Source organism: Apostichopus japonicus, chromosome 8, assembly GCF_037975245.1.
Source record: "Apostichopus japonicus isolate 1M-3 chromosome 8, ASM3797524v1, whole genome shotgun sequence".
Classification (NCBI taxonomy): domain Eukaryota; kingdom Metazoa; phylum Echinodermata; class Holothuroidea; order Aspidochirotida; family Stichopodidae; genus Apostichopus; species Apostichopus japonicus.
Genome location: NC_092568.1, coordinates 7,767,237 through 7,780,707, shown reverse-complemented (window position 1 = coordinate 7,780,707; position 13,471 = coordinate 7,767,237). Strand labels below are relative to the sequence as shown.

The 13,471-nt window shown below is 37.9% G+C and overlaps 2 protein-coding genes across 2 annotated transcripts in view; both read right to left on the bottom strand.

Annotated features, from left to right (window-relative positions):
* LOC139970499 (protein transport protein Sec23A-like) overlaps window positions 1-2,620 on the bottom strand; it is a 49,767-nt gene extending 47,147 nt beyond the window's left edge. The window contains exons 1-2 of the mRNA XM_071976259.1: window positions 2,394-2,620; window positions 856-1,116 (exon numbers count right to left, since the gene is read on the bottom strand). Coding sequence (XP_071832360.1) covers window positions 856-1,079 — 224 coding nt within the window. The 5' untranslated portion in view covers window positions 1,080-1,116; window positions 2,394-2,620. The remainder of the gene's footprint in view (window positions 1-855; window positions 1,117-2,393) is intronic.
* Window positions 2,621-3,994: 1,374 nt separating this feature from the next.
* Window positions 3,995-13,022, bottom strand: LOC139970501 (fibrinogen-like protein A). Its single transcript, XM_071976264.1, has 5 exons — window positions 12,730-13,022; window positions 12,214-12,265; window positions 11,189-11,373; window positions 7,360-7,621; window positions 3,995-5,944 (listed from the first exon to the last, which is right to left on the bottom strand). The coding sequence occupies exons 1-5, from the start codon at window positions 12,817-12,819 to the stop codon at window positions 5,691-5,693; spliced, it is 843 nt and encodes a 280-aa protein (XP_071832365.1). The 5' UTR covers window positions 12,820-13,022; the 3' UTR covers window positions 3,995-5,690.
* Window positions 13,023-13,471: the final 449 nt, after the last annotated feature.

Genomic DNA, 13,471 nt, shown 5'->3' with positions numbered 1-13,471 from the left:
ATTATCTTGAGAATAATCTAACTGTGATAGGTAGCCTAACTGTTAAATAGGCCCCTGGACATGACACAAAAATATGCGACATGAAAGTAATGCGATCAAATCTCAAAAGTGACATAAAGTGAGCCACATTGATTTTTTTTGTCCAATTCCCACGTTGCAATGAGCCCTGACAAAACCTGACATACAATATATCACATTATATGTGAACTAAATGTTCAGAAATGTCTATATGTTGGGATATCCTATCGCAGTGAGCCTAGGCTATGAGTCTATACAAACTCCCCAACTTGTCATGTTTTTCTCTTAGTTCATGCATTGAATTCATCGTTTCAGTTGATCTATAGTTGGGTACAAAAAAAATTGCTCCGATTTTATGGCTTCTGAGGTCGGCAATCAACAGGGTTTTGAAAACAATCCACGGGTCACACAACATTTGGGTATGAGCAGGGTGTGGCTCACAGGCCATACTTTGCCCACCTATTATATAGGGAGCTGGACAGCAGGGGATGATTTAGTGCTCACATTTCATGCAGCAATTGCAATACTTTTTTTTATTAATACTGAAATATGATTGTTCTTCAAGACCTGTTAACCAACCTTTAGATTTGTGTACCATTTTGCTACATACCACTAACACAAACTCCCATCGAGTGTTGTTTAGTCCCGAAAAAATCCCACTCACATATTAATTTATTGATCACCCTTAAGCGATGCCACATCTGGAAATAACTTCTTTCGAATTTCATGCCATTCATTACGACAGGTGTCCATAAATCCTGGAACCATTTACAATAGCTGGTTACTTTAGAGAATTTTAACTGAGTTCTTGTTCAATAAGCACACATAAATGCTCACCAAAATGGATTGAGAATAGCCCTGCACGTTGAGCGAGCACATAGCACTGGATCGTACTGGATGGGAGGGAGGTCCGGTCGTTCTTTCAGTGGAGTGTACAAACCGGTCAAAGGGACCACCATTCGCGTTGCCTCAAGACGACTGGAGGGCCAGACGTTCCAGGTAAAGCGAATTCCGTCCCTATCTTCATTTTGTTGGATGAACTCCTGATAGGTGGCCATCATTACCAATGGCTGATGCTATTTAAACTGCAATTATGGGCTGCAAGAGGACACAAATGAAAGATGCAATAGAGTGTTCACAACAGTGTTCTTTCTTTTATGTGTCTTTTTACATTTTGATAGTGCTTATTGCTGTATTAATTTATCACAAATAAGTTAGGAAATGTTTGCTCTAAACAGTTGAAGCAAACTCGACCATAATCACCTTCTGTAATAGAGACCAATGGGTTAAATGAAACACCTTAACAGACAATTTCTTACTCCATTTGGGTGATACAAGAGGGTTGACAATCCTTCATTCACAAGAATTATAAAACTGTAAAATGTTCACAGAAATAGTAACATCAATGAGTAACAAACATGTGCTTATACACTATATTTCTTTATATAATTTACATTTTTAACGTTGCTTTATACGGATGCGTAACTTTGCGAACAAGATTCTGTATTAAATTCCATAGATGGCGTGTTATTACATAATTCTGGCATAGATTCATGAAACAGTAGCTTTACATTAACTTTGAAAGAAGAACCCTTGGAAGAAAAGATAAGATGCCACCTGACATGATAATTAATTGAACACATTTGGAATATTTGTGGATTGATGGTTTCATAATGAAGAACAAGTTGCACATTCCATTGTGATACATCAGTGGTTGGTTCGTGTGTTGCAACGATGATATGGAACAATATTTGCCAGTGTGCAGTGTTCATGGGTATGGTCGATACAATGTCTAAATTAGATATCAGTGCAGCAACATATGAATTACACACTGAACAAGGTAGCCTAGGTCTATATGAAGTTAGGAAACACACAATAGGTATCCTGTTATTCAAATGAACTAAGTTAGGTCTAAGGATGCCTATATTTGACTACTAAGAATCACTAAATCATGTGGAATGATGACCGGAGAGTTAAGCCTTATTTTGTTACACTACTCCTACTAGTAGTGGTACTAGGCATATATCCTACTATGCAAGCTTACTATTACCAATGTACTGTACTTTAAAAAGTAGTCTGAGGCCTACACCGATAACAAATGTTTAACAGAAACCATCTTGTTTAGTCCAGGATTCATGTGATGCTATGTGACTGTCACCGTTTGCTGTTCCTGTTGGTAACTATATCTGTTACTGTGTTAGTGTTACTGTTAGGCAAGGCCTAACAATAACATTAAGCCTAACTTAGCGGGTGCCTAAGTTAACGTAACATAGACACATTCCAAAAAAGCCGTATTTTTTCCTTGATTGATTGAATTTAAAGTAAAATTATGTACGTATCTTTTAGATCATATGCTATATAAGATTAATACTTACAGTATAATAAATATGTACTTCTGTGTTTTAGACTAGTAAGTAAGCCTGTGTGCAAACGTACACGTCTCATAAACGTAGGCCAGGTAGATAGACACTGGTACTGTAGTTAGCATTACTAGTGTTCTGTTAGGGCCTTCGTTAGCCTAAGCTCTCTGGAAGGCAAAACTGGATAGCAGTAGAAAACACTCGATAAAGCACACAGCCTACACTAAACGTTATGTATGCATGGTGATGCAACCATTGTACGTGGCGTGAAATGAATACAATTATGTGACCACTTCACGTACTTCAAATATTCTAGAATGATTTCCCACTGCAGAACTTGATTTGTGGGAAGGCGGTTGGAATGCATATATGGATGGGTTAAACATGGAATACAGAGGAAGGTGAAAGAGAATGGATGAAGCATAAGCATGAAGGGAACATTTTTTCTTCACTACTTTAAGCCAGGAGAAGGAGACGGTGGAAGCGTTTTCTTTGCATACCTCTATTTATAGTGACTTGACAGTGACGGATTGCAGTATCATGATTCTGAAGAGGGGTCTGCGAAACCAACTCTTACCTATATGGGGAAGGGGAATCCCTCCCTCACAAAAAAAATCTAGATGACAAATGATGCGCTCTGAGGCAAATTTAGACTACAAATTAATTTATAGGCCTACGAAATGTTGTGTTAATTACCTTTGATGTTTGTGTGAGCCTGGAAGCAGCCTGGGGGGGGGGGGGAGGGGTGTACACCCACATACCCCGGATCCGCGCCCACGGAGCAAACAGTTTGGTGGAGGAGCAAAATGTTGGAAGAAAACACAACTGTACATTCTTATAGGCATGGGAAGAAGCTGCAACATATAATTCTTATTCGCCTTGATAGCGATTCTACTGTTAGAGCGTCAAAGGGAAGGAATAGCTTACATTACATGACATTCATCTCAGGGCCCTAGTGGGGTTTTCAGGGGGGACTTTCCCGGAAGCTGTAGCGTTTTCAGATATTCCTTGTTACCTTGTGGCGACTTTAAAGCACACGGTAACATTTGAGAGAGAGAACTTAAATTTCTCATTGAATTTTTTTGCAAAGTTCTGGTGGGGGTCCAGGGGCGAAGCCCGGCGCGGAAGTTGTCAATTGGATTGGACAGGGGAGGGGTACATACGCCCATGCATAGGCCTACTGTGCACATTTGCAGATGTGTTCTGAATTGTAAATTTTTGTGGAATATCTCCTAATTCTTCCCCATTACTGTTCTTGATTCTTAAGCAAGTTATTGTGGAGGGGTTAATATATCTTCACCCTCATCCCATCGCCTCTAGGGTGACGGGCTTATACTTCCTTTTGCTTCTCCTCCGCATGTAGTCATACATGGTGAATAAGTATTCAAAACACACCAATAAACACCCTCACAGGGTCTACACAGACACACTGACATGAACGCGCAGACCACTTCCACATAGCTCTACAGAGGATTCACATAAATAAAATACACGAAAGGGTAATCACAAATGTATTGCAAAAATTTAATTTAAATTCTGATGATGCTGGGATAAGCATTTAAAGGGTAAGCAATTAAGGTTATTTATTTGAAAAACCCCAAAACAAACAAATAGTATGATTTATACTTATTTTATTTTATATTTACTGAAATGAACATGGACAGTTTTATCTAGAAGTCGAATATGCGCTAATTTCGGTCAAGATTTATTTTGGTGTGTATGTTTTATTTTAAATGTTACTGTAAAATCAAATTATATCACTAACAGTATCACATATTTCATGGCTCTTCAGTAATCATGTATCATTATTTCAAAGTATTTTTTCGTTAAAACATTAATATCTCATAAAAACGTTATGCCGACGTTTTTATTACACCACATTTAACGTTATAAAAACATATTTTAGAGGCTCTTTTAAAAATGTTATGATAACGTTTTGTGTTTGCTGGGTATGAGAAAGATTCTTAATTTATGCGTTCCAGTCAACATCATCGAGGGTAGATCGAAAGGTTCAGAGTGATGGAACATGATGGATCATGTCTTCATCGAAGTTGCCTTTCATCTCCGATTTTGTTTTATCTTTAGTATCTTTTTCTTTTAAAAAGGAAACTCTAAGGACAAAATTAATGTTGATATGTTGCAGACCGTTCAAACAGTAATAGCCAGCAGTCCAGTTTATTTCTTCAGTTTATAGAAATGTCCGTCCAAATATTAATGTGGCCTAACTATACTTAGTAAGTTAGCCTAACACAAAGATAATTAGGTTAATTCCTCAGATGCAACAAGAAACTCCGAAGAGAAACAGAGACATTTGTAGTACAGTAGCTAGGCTACACGTACAGAGAGGAGAGCCTTGACGACTGTTCTCTGTGAGGTCTGATCAAACACTGATGCTGGTTTGTCATTCAGAAGATCTCATGGCAAGCCGGTGTCTGTGTCGTGAGGTAGAGTATTATGTAAACCATTACATTACAGAGGGACACACATTTGTCAAGTACGAGTGTTGTTGAATGTAATTCAACGGTGTGCATGTTGTTTATGAAGTTATTATTATCATCGATTTGAAAAGAGTCTCCAGTCATTTAGCATCGTTTTAATTAAAACTGAATATTTTGACAACCGGAACAGCTATATAAACATTAATAACAATCAACTTTATTTGCTGTTTTCTTTTATTGTAACATATTAAGACTAAAATTTTGCCTAAAGTTTATTTTTTTGACAGATGAAAAAGGAACGTATCCTCAGTATCATGTTGAAATTTGCATTAAATTCCCAAGTATCGTTTTTCGAGATATTAACATTTTAATTTGGCACGTGTTGTACGTACAATAAGTAAGCTTGAAGCAAACAGGTGGGATGTCATAGAAGTACACTGACACGTTCAATATATCTCTGTCTTAAAATTTACATTGAAATTTCTACTTCAAAATTGGGGTACATCTCAATATGAACACACCCAGTCATTGGTGTATTGTCAACGTCATATTTCCTTTTGGTTAAAAATGGAAACTTAGTCAATCCAATTCAGGTCAAGAAAATAAAAGTGAAAAACAGAGAAAAACAAAACATTTTGCTGTCAGTGTGCAAGTATGACGTCACTCATATTTGCTTCAAGTTATGTTGCACTCTGTCATAATTTTAATTTTCAATATCTCGATAAAAGCTATAGTATTTCAGAATTGCTTGCAAATTTCACCAGGTTGCTTAGAAAATTTTCCTCTCCAATCATTCAAAAAAAAAAAAAAAAAGATTTCATCTGGACTATAATTTTAAGAAATCACAGTTTTTTTTTTACTTCTTCAAGTTTTCTCAATATTTGCGATTCATCGGTCGCATCTTCATCTCGGTGTATATGATATTGTCGTTATCACCGGGTAGTAACGACCAGTAGATACTCGACGCTCCCGTATAACCGTAGTAGTTTCCGTTTAGTTGGGTATATATACTGGATGACAGCCACCAAGCTCCGCGGTATCGCGATGCTTGGTTGTACGACGAATACTGATCGTTGTCACGGTCGTAGGTTGAAAATTGCTTGAGATGACAGGTTGTCAAGGAATCACCTAAAGAGGACAGAGTGAGGGAGGAAATCAGTATTTATTAACGGCTACAAGTTACTGAAAAATAATAGTGCAATGGTAGTTTAAAAAAAAAATTATCATTATTTTTTTTTATTATCTAGAATTGGCAAATGCGGAACATGATCTGCATCGTGGAGCAATCTGCATTTAATTTCGATATACCATTTCGACGGTATGTAGGGTAATAAACATTGAAAGTTCAAATGTTCTGTAACAACATCAGTGAACTTAGAGCGAATAATCTGTCACGGTGAAGCCATAAACCGTATGTATTTAGGTCACAAAACTACTTTGGTCTTTTCCAAACTTGCGTCACTTGTGTTCTCCAAAATTGGAGACATTATAATTTGAATGTACCATATAATTTGGTTTTGGCGTGAACTTCGTAAAAACATTTAGGGACAAAGTGGAAAGAAAAATAATGAAAAACAAAGCTATTTTGGCCTTTATTGCTTCAGGTTCACTCAGTGTTGGTATATATATACAGTGATAACTTCAGCTACAATGGCGGAGATGGGAGAGATGACGTTGAGGGGGGGGGGGGGTATGGTAGGGTCGGATGGGACGGGCACTCGAATGGAGTTGAATCTCACGCCGGACGGGGCAAGGACCGGTTGTGCAGATTAGGTCACTACATGGAAATTCTGAAGAGGGCGAGAGGAAGTGGGGAAGCGAGGAAGGTGAGAAGAAGGAGGCAAAGTGGGTGTGACTTCCATATAGTCTATCAACTCGCGATTCATTTTCAATCGGTTTATGGAGTTGAGGGTTAATCTTTGGACTGCGTTCCATTAGTGTGGCTTGGTACCATTGTCAATCGCCGTATCCCCCCCCCCCAATCCCCTTTCCGTTCCCCTCAAACAGCTGTTAGAACATATCTCCGTGAAAGGCAGATGCTGGACGGAATGGACATGCAAGTTTGATTCAGCCTAACAAAGCTTGTTCAGGTCGTCCAAACCTTTGCCTTTCATCCCGTTCCGTATCTTATTTATGACAATATATAGGGAATAGTCTAACTGTTGACGCTGCGGAAAGGACTAGGTTTCTAATGCTATATATAGTAATGACTTTGTTAGATGCGATACCATTGTTAACTAACTCACTAATAAAATTCGGCACCAGATTTAGAGAGAAATGTAAAAAGTAACACAAGTCACAAACATAGGTCAAATACTCCATAATGATCACTATAGTTATAGACACAGCTACCAACATAAACCTTCGATATCTTGCAAGCGCAAACTGTAATTTTATTTCAGTTCCTTCCGTGTATTGGTAGGTGGGTGTAACGGAGGGGGACATCGGGGGGGGGGGGGTGTTCAGAGAGGAAATATTCATCACATGCATCACTCTTATAAAAAGGTCTACTTCAAGAGATTCATCTAAACATCATATCTCACCTGTCGTCCCGGAATATTGACCAATCAGCAGTATGTAATTGGCTAGTTCGTCTCCAACCCTAAAGTTTTGATACTTTGCGTAATATTTGTTCCCCAGAGAGTTGGTCAGGTCGATGCTCAATTCGTATTCTCCTTGTGTGGAAATGAAGTGGATATTATCGTTGCCCAACCAAAATTCGGTATTCATATTACCAAAGCCTACTTTGTAAGCATTCCAGGATCGGTAGAAATCGATGGTTCCGTCTAAGCGACGTTGGAAAACCTAGCGAGAAGAACAAGTGTTGTGTAGACGTCATTCGTATTGTGCCAAAATTTGCTAATAGGTTAAAACAATGGTCACTCATTGCTCAGGCCAGGGAGTTGTCATTCAGGCGACTCCCTGTTCATACATGTTCACTCATGGTTAGACAGCAAGTATTTTATAGGCCTGCACCCTCAAAGTATTCCGGAGAAATTCCATTGTATCGTTATAAAAATGATATAGTTAAGAGGTATACTTTAAGTTTTGTCATCTAAACGAGGAATATAATCTTAAAATCCTTGTGAAATTTATAAAATTTCTAATATCTGTTTTCAATGTTTATACTTTTTGTACCAAATATGAAATTTAATCAAACAAATGTAACTTCATATAAGTAAATACACAACTGCTAAGAAATGATTTTTTGGGGAGGCTTAAAAGCTTCAACTCAAGTTTTCCAACTTAAACCTGAGTGCATCCGATAACACGGTATTTTTATTGGTGTATATTGTATAAAGTTTAAAACCCCTGAGATGGGGCAAGTTGGTATCATACCTACTTCAATGGCAAAGAAATAGAGCGACAAACAGAAAACAAAACTTTTTTTTGTCATATTGCATTTATAAGGCTGCTGAATCCAAGTTCCCTCTTGGCATATATATGTGACAACTTCAAGCACCATTATCAGGAATTTTTCATGTCGAAATTATATACAAGTTTTACCAAGTCACTAAAATTTAGTTCCTCTTTGATAATCCCTAAATTTACATGTACCTCTGAACTATTTCTTTCAAAATTCTTCTCTGTGTTTGCCGCAGGAGAATTTTTGAAGAGCTTGATTCGCAAAGACCGTATAGAGATTTTAAAGGCTTTGGGCAAAGTTTAAGAATGTTTACCAGTGATGTTAGAGGTAAATATTAAATAATATAAGATGTTTGCCTTTTTAGTATATTATTTTGCTTCAATTAAATAGAAAAGAAATATATAGCGATATCAAACTTTGTTATTCGTAGCAGGAGTTTTACCAAGGCTGACATCCGGGCTTACATATAATATTTGACTCTACTGTATTATTAGATTATGAAAAATCGGGCACAAAGAATGTAGCTAATCAAATGTTTTTGCTTGAATAAACGAGTACTAATGTTATTCAGAATTCGGAAGTTTAATTCCAATATGCGCAGCATTAATGTATGTCTCTCATTATATAAATGCTACGGATCACTGGCGTGACGCCTCCAATAACAAGAAAATGAATGACACTTAAACAAAATATAAAGAAAAAAATGAGTACATGTTTGATGATAAGTATAAGCGAAAATTTTTTTGAGTTATGTTTTATAAAACCTTTGTTTTTAAAAGCAAAACCTTAATTAGACTTTAAACAGGTGCGTATCCAGGGGGGGCGTTGGGGGCGCGCGCCCCCCGGGTAGGAAAAAGAGGAGAGAAAAGAAAAAAGGAAAAAAGGGGGAAAAAGAGGAGGAGGAGAGGAAGGAAGGGAAAAGAAAATGAAGAAAGAGAGAAAAAGGAAAAAAGGAGGGAGTAAAAGAAAAGCGCGAAGACATCGGGAAGAGAAAGAGGAACAGTGACATCATTACAGCGCTGAAGGGTAGCCAGTGACGGATCAATGATTTCGTAAATGTGTGACTCACCCTACTCCTTACACCGACAACTCCATTTTTTGACGTTTCCATTTTCCTCTCTCACTAATGATCCATATATATACTATATATGGTCTATCATAACGCGTGTGTAGAATTGTGCTATGAAACCAACTGTGGCTGGTCTCGAACTCGACAGCGTCGTCGGGGAACATGACGATTTTTGGGATGGGGGCGACCGCCCGCCCCCCCCCCCCATTCAGCATTTTTTTAAATGATATCGCTAAGTAATTTCAAAATAGAAAGTGCTTAGATGCAACTTACAAGGCCTGGGAAGTGTCATTTCCAGCGATCTGGGAGAAATTTTTGGCCAAAATTTGCGTGTACGCTTCGCGCTAACAAATGGTCCTGGGTAGTGCCATTTCCAGCGATCTGGGAGGCATTTTCGGCCAAAATTTTCTTGTACGCTTCGCGCCAACCTATGGTGGCGCTACGCTTAGATAATTTGCCTACAGGCTTCGCCCCTCCCTTTACAAATTCCTCGCTACGCGCCTGTTTGAATTTGTAACGCAAACAGCAGATATCACATCATATCAGTGAGCATGAAAATGGCGTTCCAGGATGAAAAGCCTCAAAACTGTCCGACTTGCCTGAAAAAATAACCAAAAATTTTCGCGCGCGCTCAACGTGTTAATGTCAATATCATATAAGCAAGCCTCGGTTATTACATCGCATGCCATCATGTACCGTACGTTCCGTTAAAATTGCGCAGTATACCGCGGGATGCTAATGTAAACAACGACATGTCTCATGTAGATGTATAAAAAGCACGGAGGTCCATTTATGTCAAAACTCTCTTTTACATTAGTAATGGCGAATTAGGGGCTGCACCCCCGCCGCGCAGTGGCGGAGCGTCCATACGGTTATGGGGGCGGATGCCCCCCTGACGGACTCAAATGGACTGCTGGCGCCTTTTTCAGCTCTTTACCACTTTTTACTTATTCTAGATTATTGACTTTTTTATTGCGCCCTTATCTACTTATTGACATTTCTCACATTTTGTTGGTGTAATTTGGCGATGACACCTTATTCTTCGTTTATCTGCAAATTAGCCAGGCCCAGAAAGGGTCATTTCCGGCGATCTAGGGAGTATCTTTACTCAAAAATTTTCTGTACGCTACGCGCCAACCAGTGGTGGCGCTCCGCTTAGATAGTGTCGAAAGCGCCCCTACAGACCATTCTCGCCCCTCCTGACCAATACCCCTAGCTCCGCCACTGCCGCCGCGCCTCCTACGCCTATGTGTGTAGTGTTCGGTTTCGGAAATATCTGCTATTTTTTCATTTCCTTCAACCAAGTTTTATAATAGCCGTTATAAGAGGTTTTAATATTTGTACACCAATAAATTAACTGTGTCTGAAGTTTCGAAAATTTCTGACCAACATTCTGCATCACACTTCCCTCTACTCGTGCAATTTTGACCGGTCTGTTAGGGTTGATGGAAGTTTTTCTATATTGGTTGTCCATAGATGAAATTTTGTACAACATTATGGGTATGTTTTGAACTGAGTTTATTCACGAGAAATGTGAATTTTCAAATTCTGAACAAATATGGGGCTTAAAACCTTGAAAAGTGGGGCTGACGGGTATTGTGGGCCGCGACGTAGAATCACCTTCAAAAGCAAAGACCCACAGGACATGCGATCAGGTCGAACGTGATGTGTGCCGGGTTGACAATCTTCAAAAAGGTTATGGATGGAAAAAAAACTATTAGGAATTACTTGGTTCTCAGGCAAAAATTGTACATCTGGTTGGTTATTTCAAGCCCGAGAAGTGCCGTCTCCGGTGATCTGGGGGGTATCAAAATAAGAAACTTTCTTGTACGCTGCGCGCCAACCGATGGTGGCGCTCCGCTTAGATAGTAATTCGCGCCCCCCGGGTTTGAAAATCCTGGATACGCGCCTGTTAAAATAAATGAAATATACTTACTGTCCAACCACCGCCGTCAGTCTCCATATCACAGTACACTTGTATGCTATCATGGCCGTATGGTTTGATTTCGTATTGGCCACTCGAGGGATGTTGTCCTGCGCATGCTCGAAGAATGTCAAAGCAATCTGTTGGATACTTTGAGTCCGAATATCTGGTCATGGGATTTGGACAGAATCCAGTATCTGAAGAAAAAATGACGTATCGTATCATTTGAAGCTTTTCTTGAGAAGTGTATTTAGGAAATTTTAATCACACTGTTTGACCTATATATTCACCAAAAAAACAAAAAGGGTACTTTTTATTACAATCAAGGGGCACTTCTGTGGTTTTGAGTGGGAGTGGGGTGAGGAGTTAATTGGGCATGTGTTCCCTGTAACCCCCCCCCCCCCGGCTCTGTCATCTCTGTAAGTTATGTCCCTCTTGAAATTCGTTCTTAATTCACTCTTAAAAAGTCATAACCCTGGACACTCTCATAGAGTGAATTTTCACCGTTTTGGGAATAAATAGTGTATCCTCAAAACAAGATAATTGATCAAATTTGAAAATACTCTTCTACAAAGTTACATGAAAATAAACGCAGTCAATTCAATACTATTTATTAACTGGTGCATGCTTATCGGTTCCGAAATTATCGTTCTGTATAAGCGGAGAATTTTTCATACTACATATGTTAATCAGCGACAGAATTTAAAAAGAAAAGTTTCCAGCTTTTGTAATTTTCCCTCATTAATTTACATATATATGAAGATAATATAGACTATAATGCAAATGGAACAATTCCAATATTGTGAATTGATGTGGAATTTTTTATATCGAATATTATCAAACTTCAAATCGAAAATAGAAAAGTCAAAAAGCTGCAGCTTTAATTTCTATCTTAAGAAATTCTTTCCATGAGAAGCTCTTCATGTAAGAGTGTTTTCCCAGTCTCTGTTGTTCTCTTTGTGGTCAAGAAAGAGCATGAATAACACACAAAAACAATGAATAATAAATGAAAATATCAAAATATGAGTTAAGTTTACCAGCTTGTCGTTTTTCTCTTTCAAGGTTTACCGTTTCCAAAATGCTTTCAATCTGTCATGAAACATATCAAAAACGTACATTCACATATTTTGTTCACATGAAATTATTTTCTTTTATTCTATTAACATAAAATGAAACATTTTCAGTATAAATACTATACTTGTTGATTTTGTTTCCTTTCTAAATTTGGATAATCATATTTTACTTCACATTAGATTCACCGAATATAGGTTCAACGTTTCATACTTATTTCTTATTACCCAACTAAACTTGTACCCAGATTTTCACCAAACATAAATATTTTGTACCAAGCAACTGATTTTAGAGTGTTTCCACATCTATTTCCAGACTAAATCGGCTTAACATACAATTATTTATTGAAAATGAGAACTTTACCAATATGACATAGAAAGCGAAAGGATATTTTATTTATCATGCTTCATGGAAAAATTTATGAAGCTAAAATGATTAACATTTTTAAAGGTATCGATATAGAAAACCGTTATAATTCTTACCCAGTTAGCTGAATCGCCAGCAGACACTACTGGATCCGGAGGCCAACCCACGAAGAGGAGAGAGGCAAATAGAACGGTGCCAAACATCATTGAATATTGTCGGAGAATTGTGATCGCTCTTTTGACAAAGGAAATTTCTCTTTCACCAAGAAAATAATATTTCCCAATAAATTACGTTTGATGAAGTTTCTGGTTTTGTGATGTTTGCAAACTGAAGCAAACATTATAGAAAAAAACAGCAAGAGCGGACGTGTAACGACTAATGAATAACAAATAAATTAATAATTTCTTGTTGTTTGATATTGGCTACTATAATTCTAAAATTGTGACTGATAGATCCTAATTTGATCGAAAAAAGTCTAAGAAGAAGAAGAAATATGAAAAACGGAGAACACAGAAAAAAAAAGAAAAAAAAAGGAAGAAAAAACGAAGGTATGAATCATTAGTTACACATGACGGAACCAACTGTTCGAAGTAAGGGAAGTTTACTACACTTCGGTGTTGTTTGGAACTAAGGTAAACTAATTTGTCATTTTAGTTGCGCGCGGCAACGGTAACAGCTGTTTAGAGTAAAACCTCTGACGTCCTGAAACGTATAAGTAAAGATAATTAATCAGGAATATGTAGTCAGTATTATATAGCATTATATTCAGGGAACACCTCTCTGACAAACAACACTCATACCATACTCCAGATGGTGTAAATTAGATATAATTAGACCCCAGTGTTCTCTCAGAGGAGA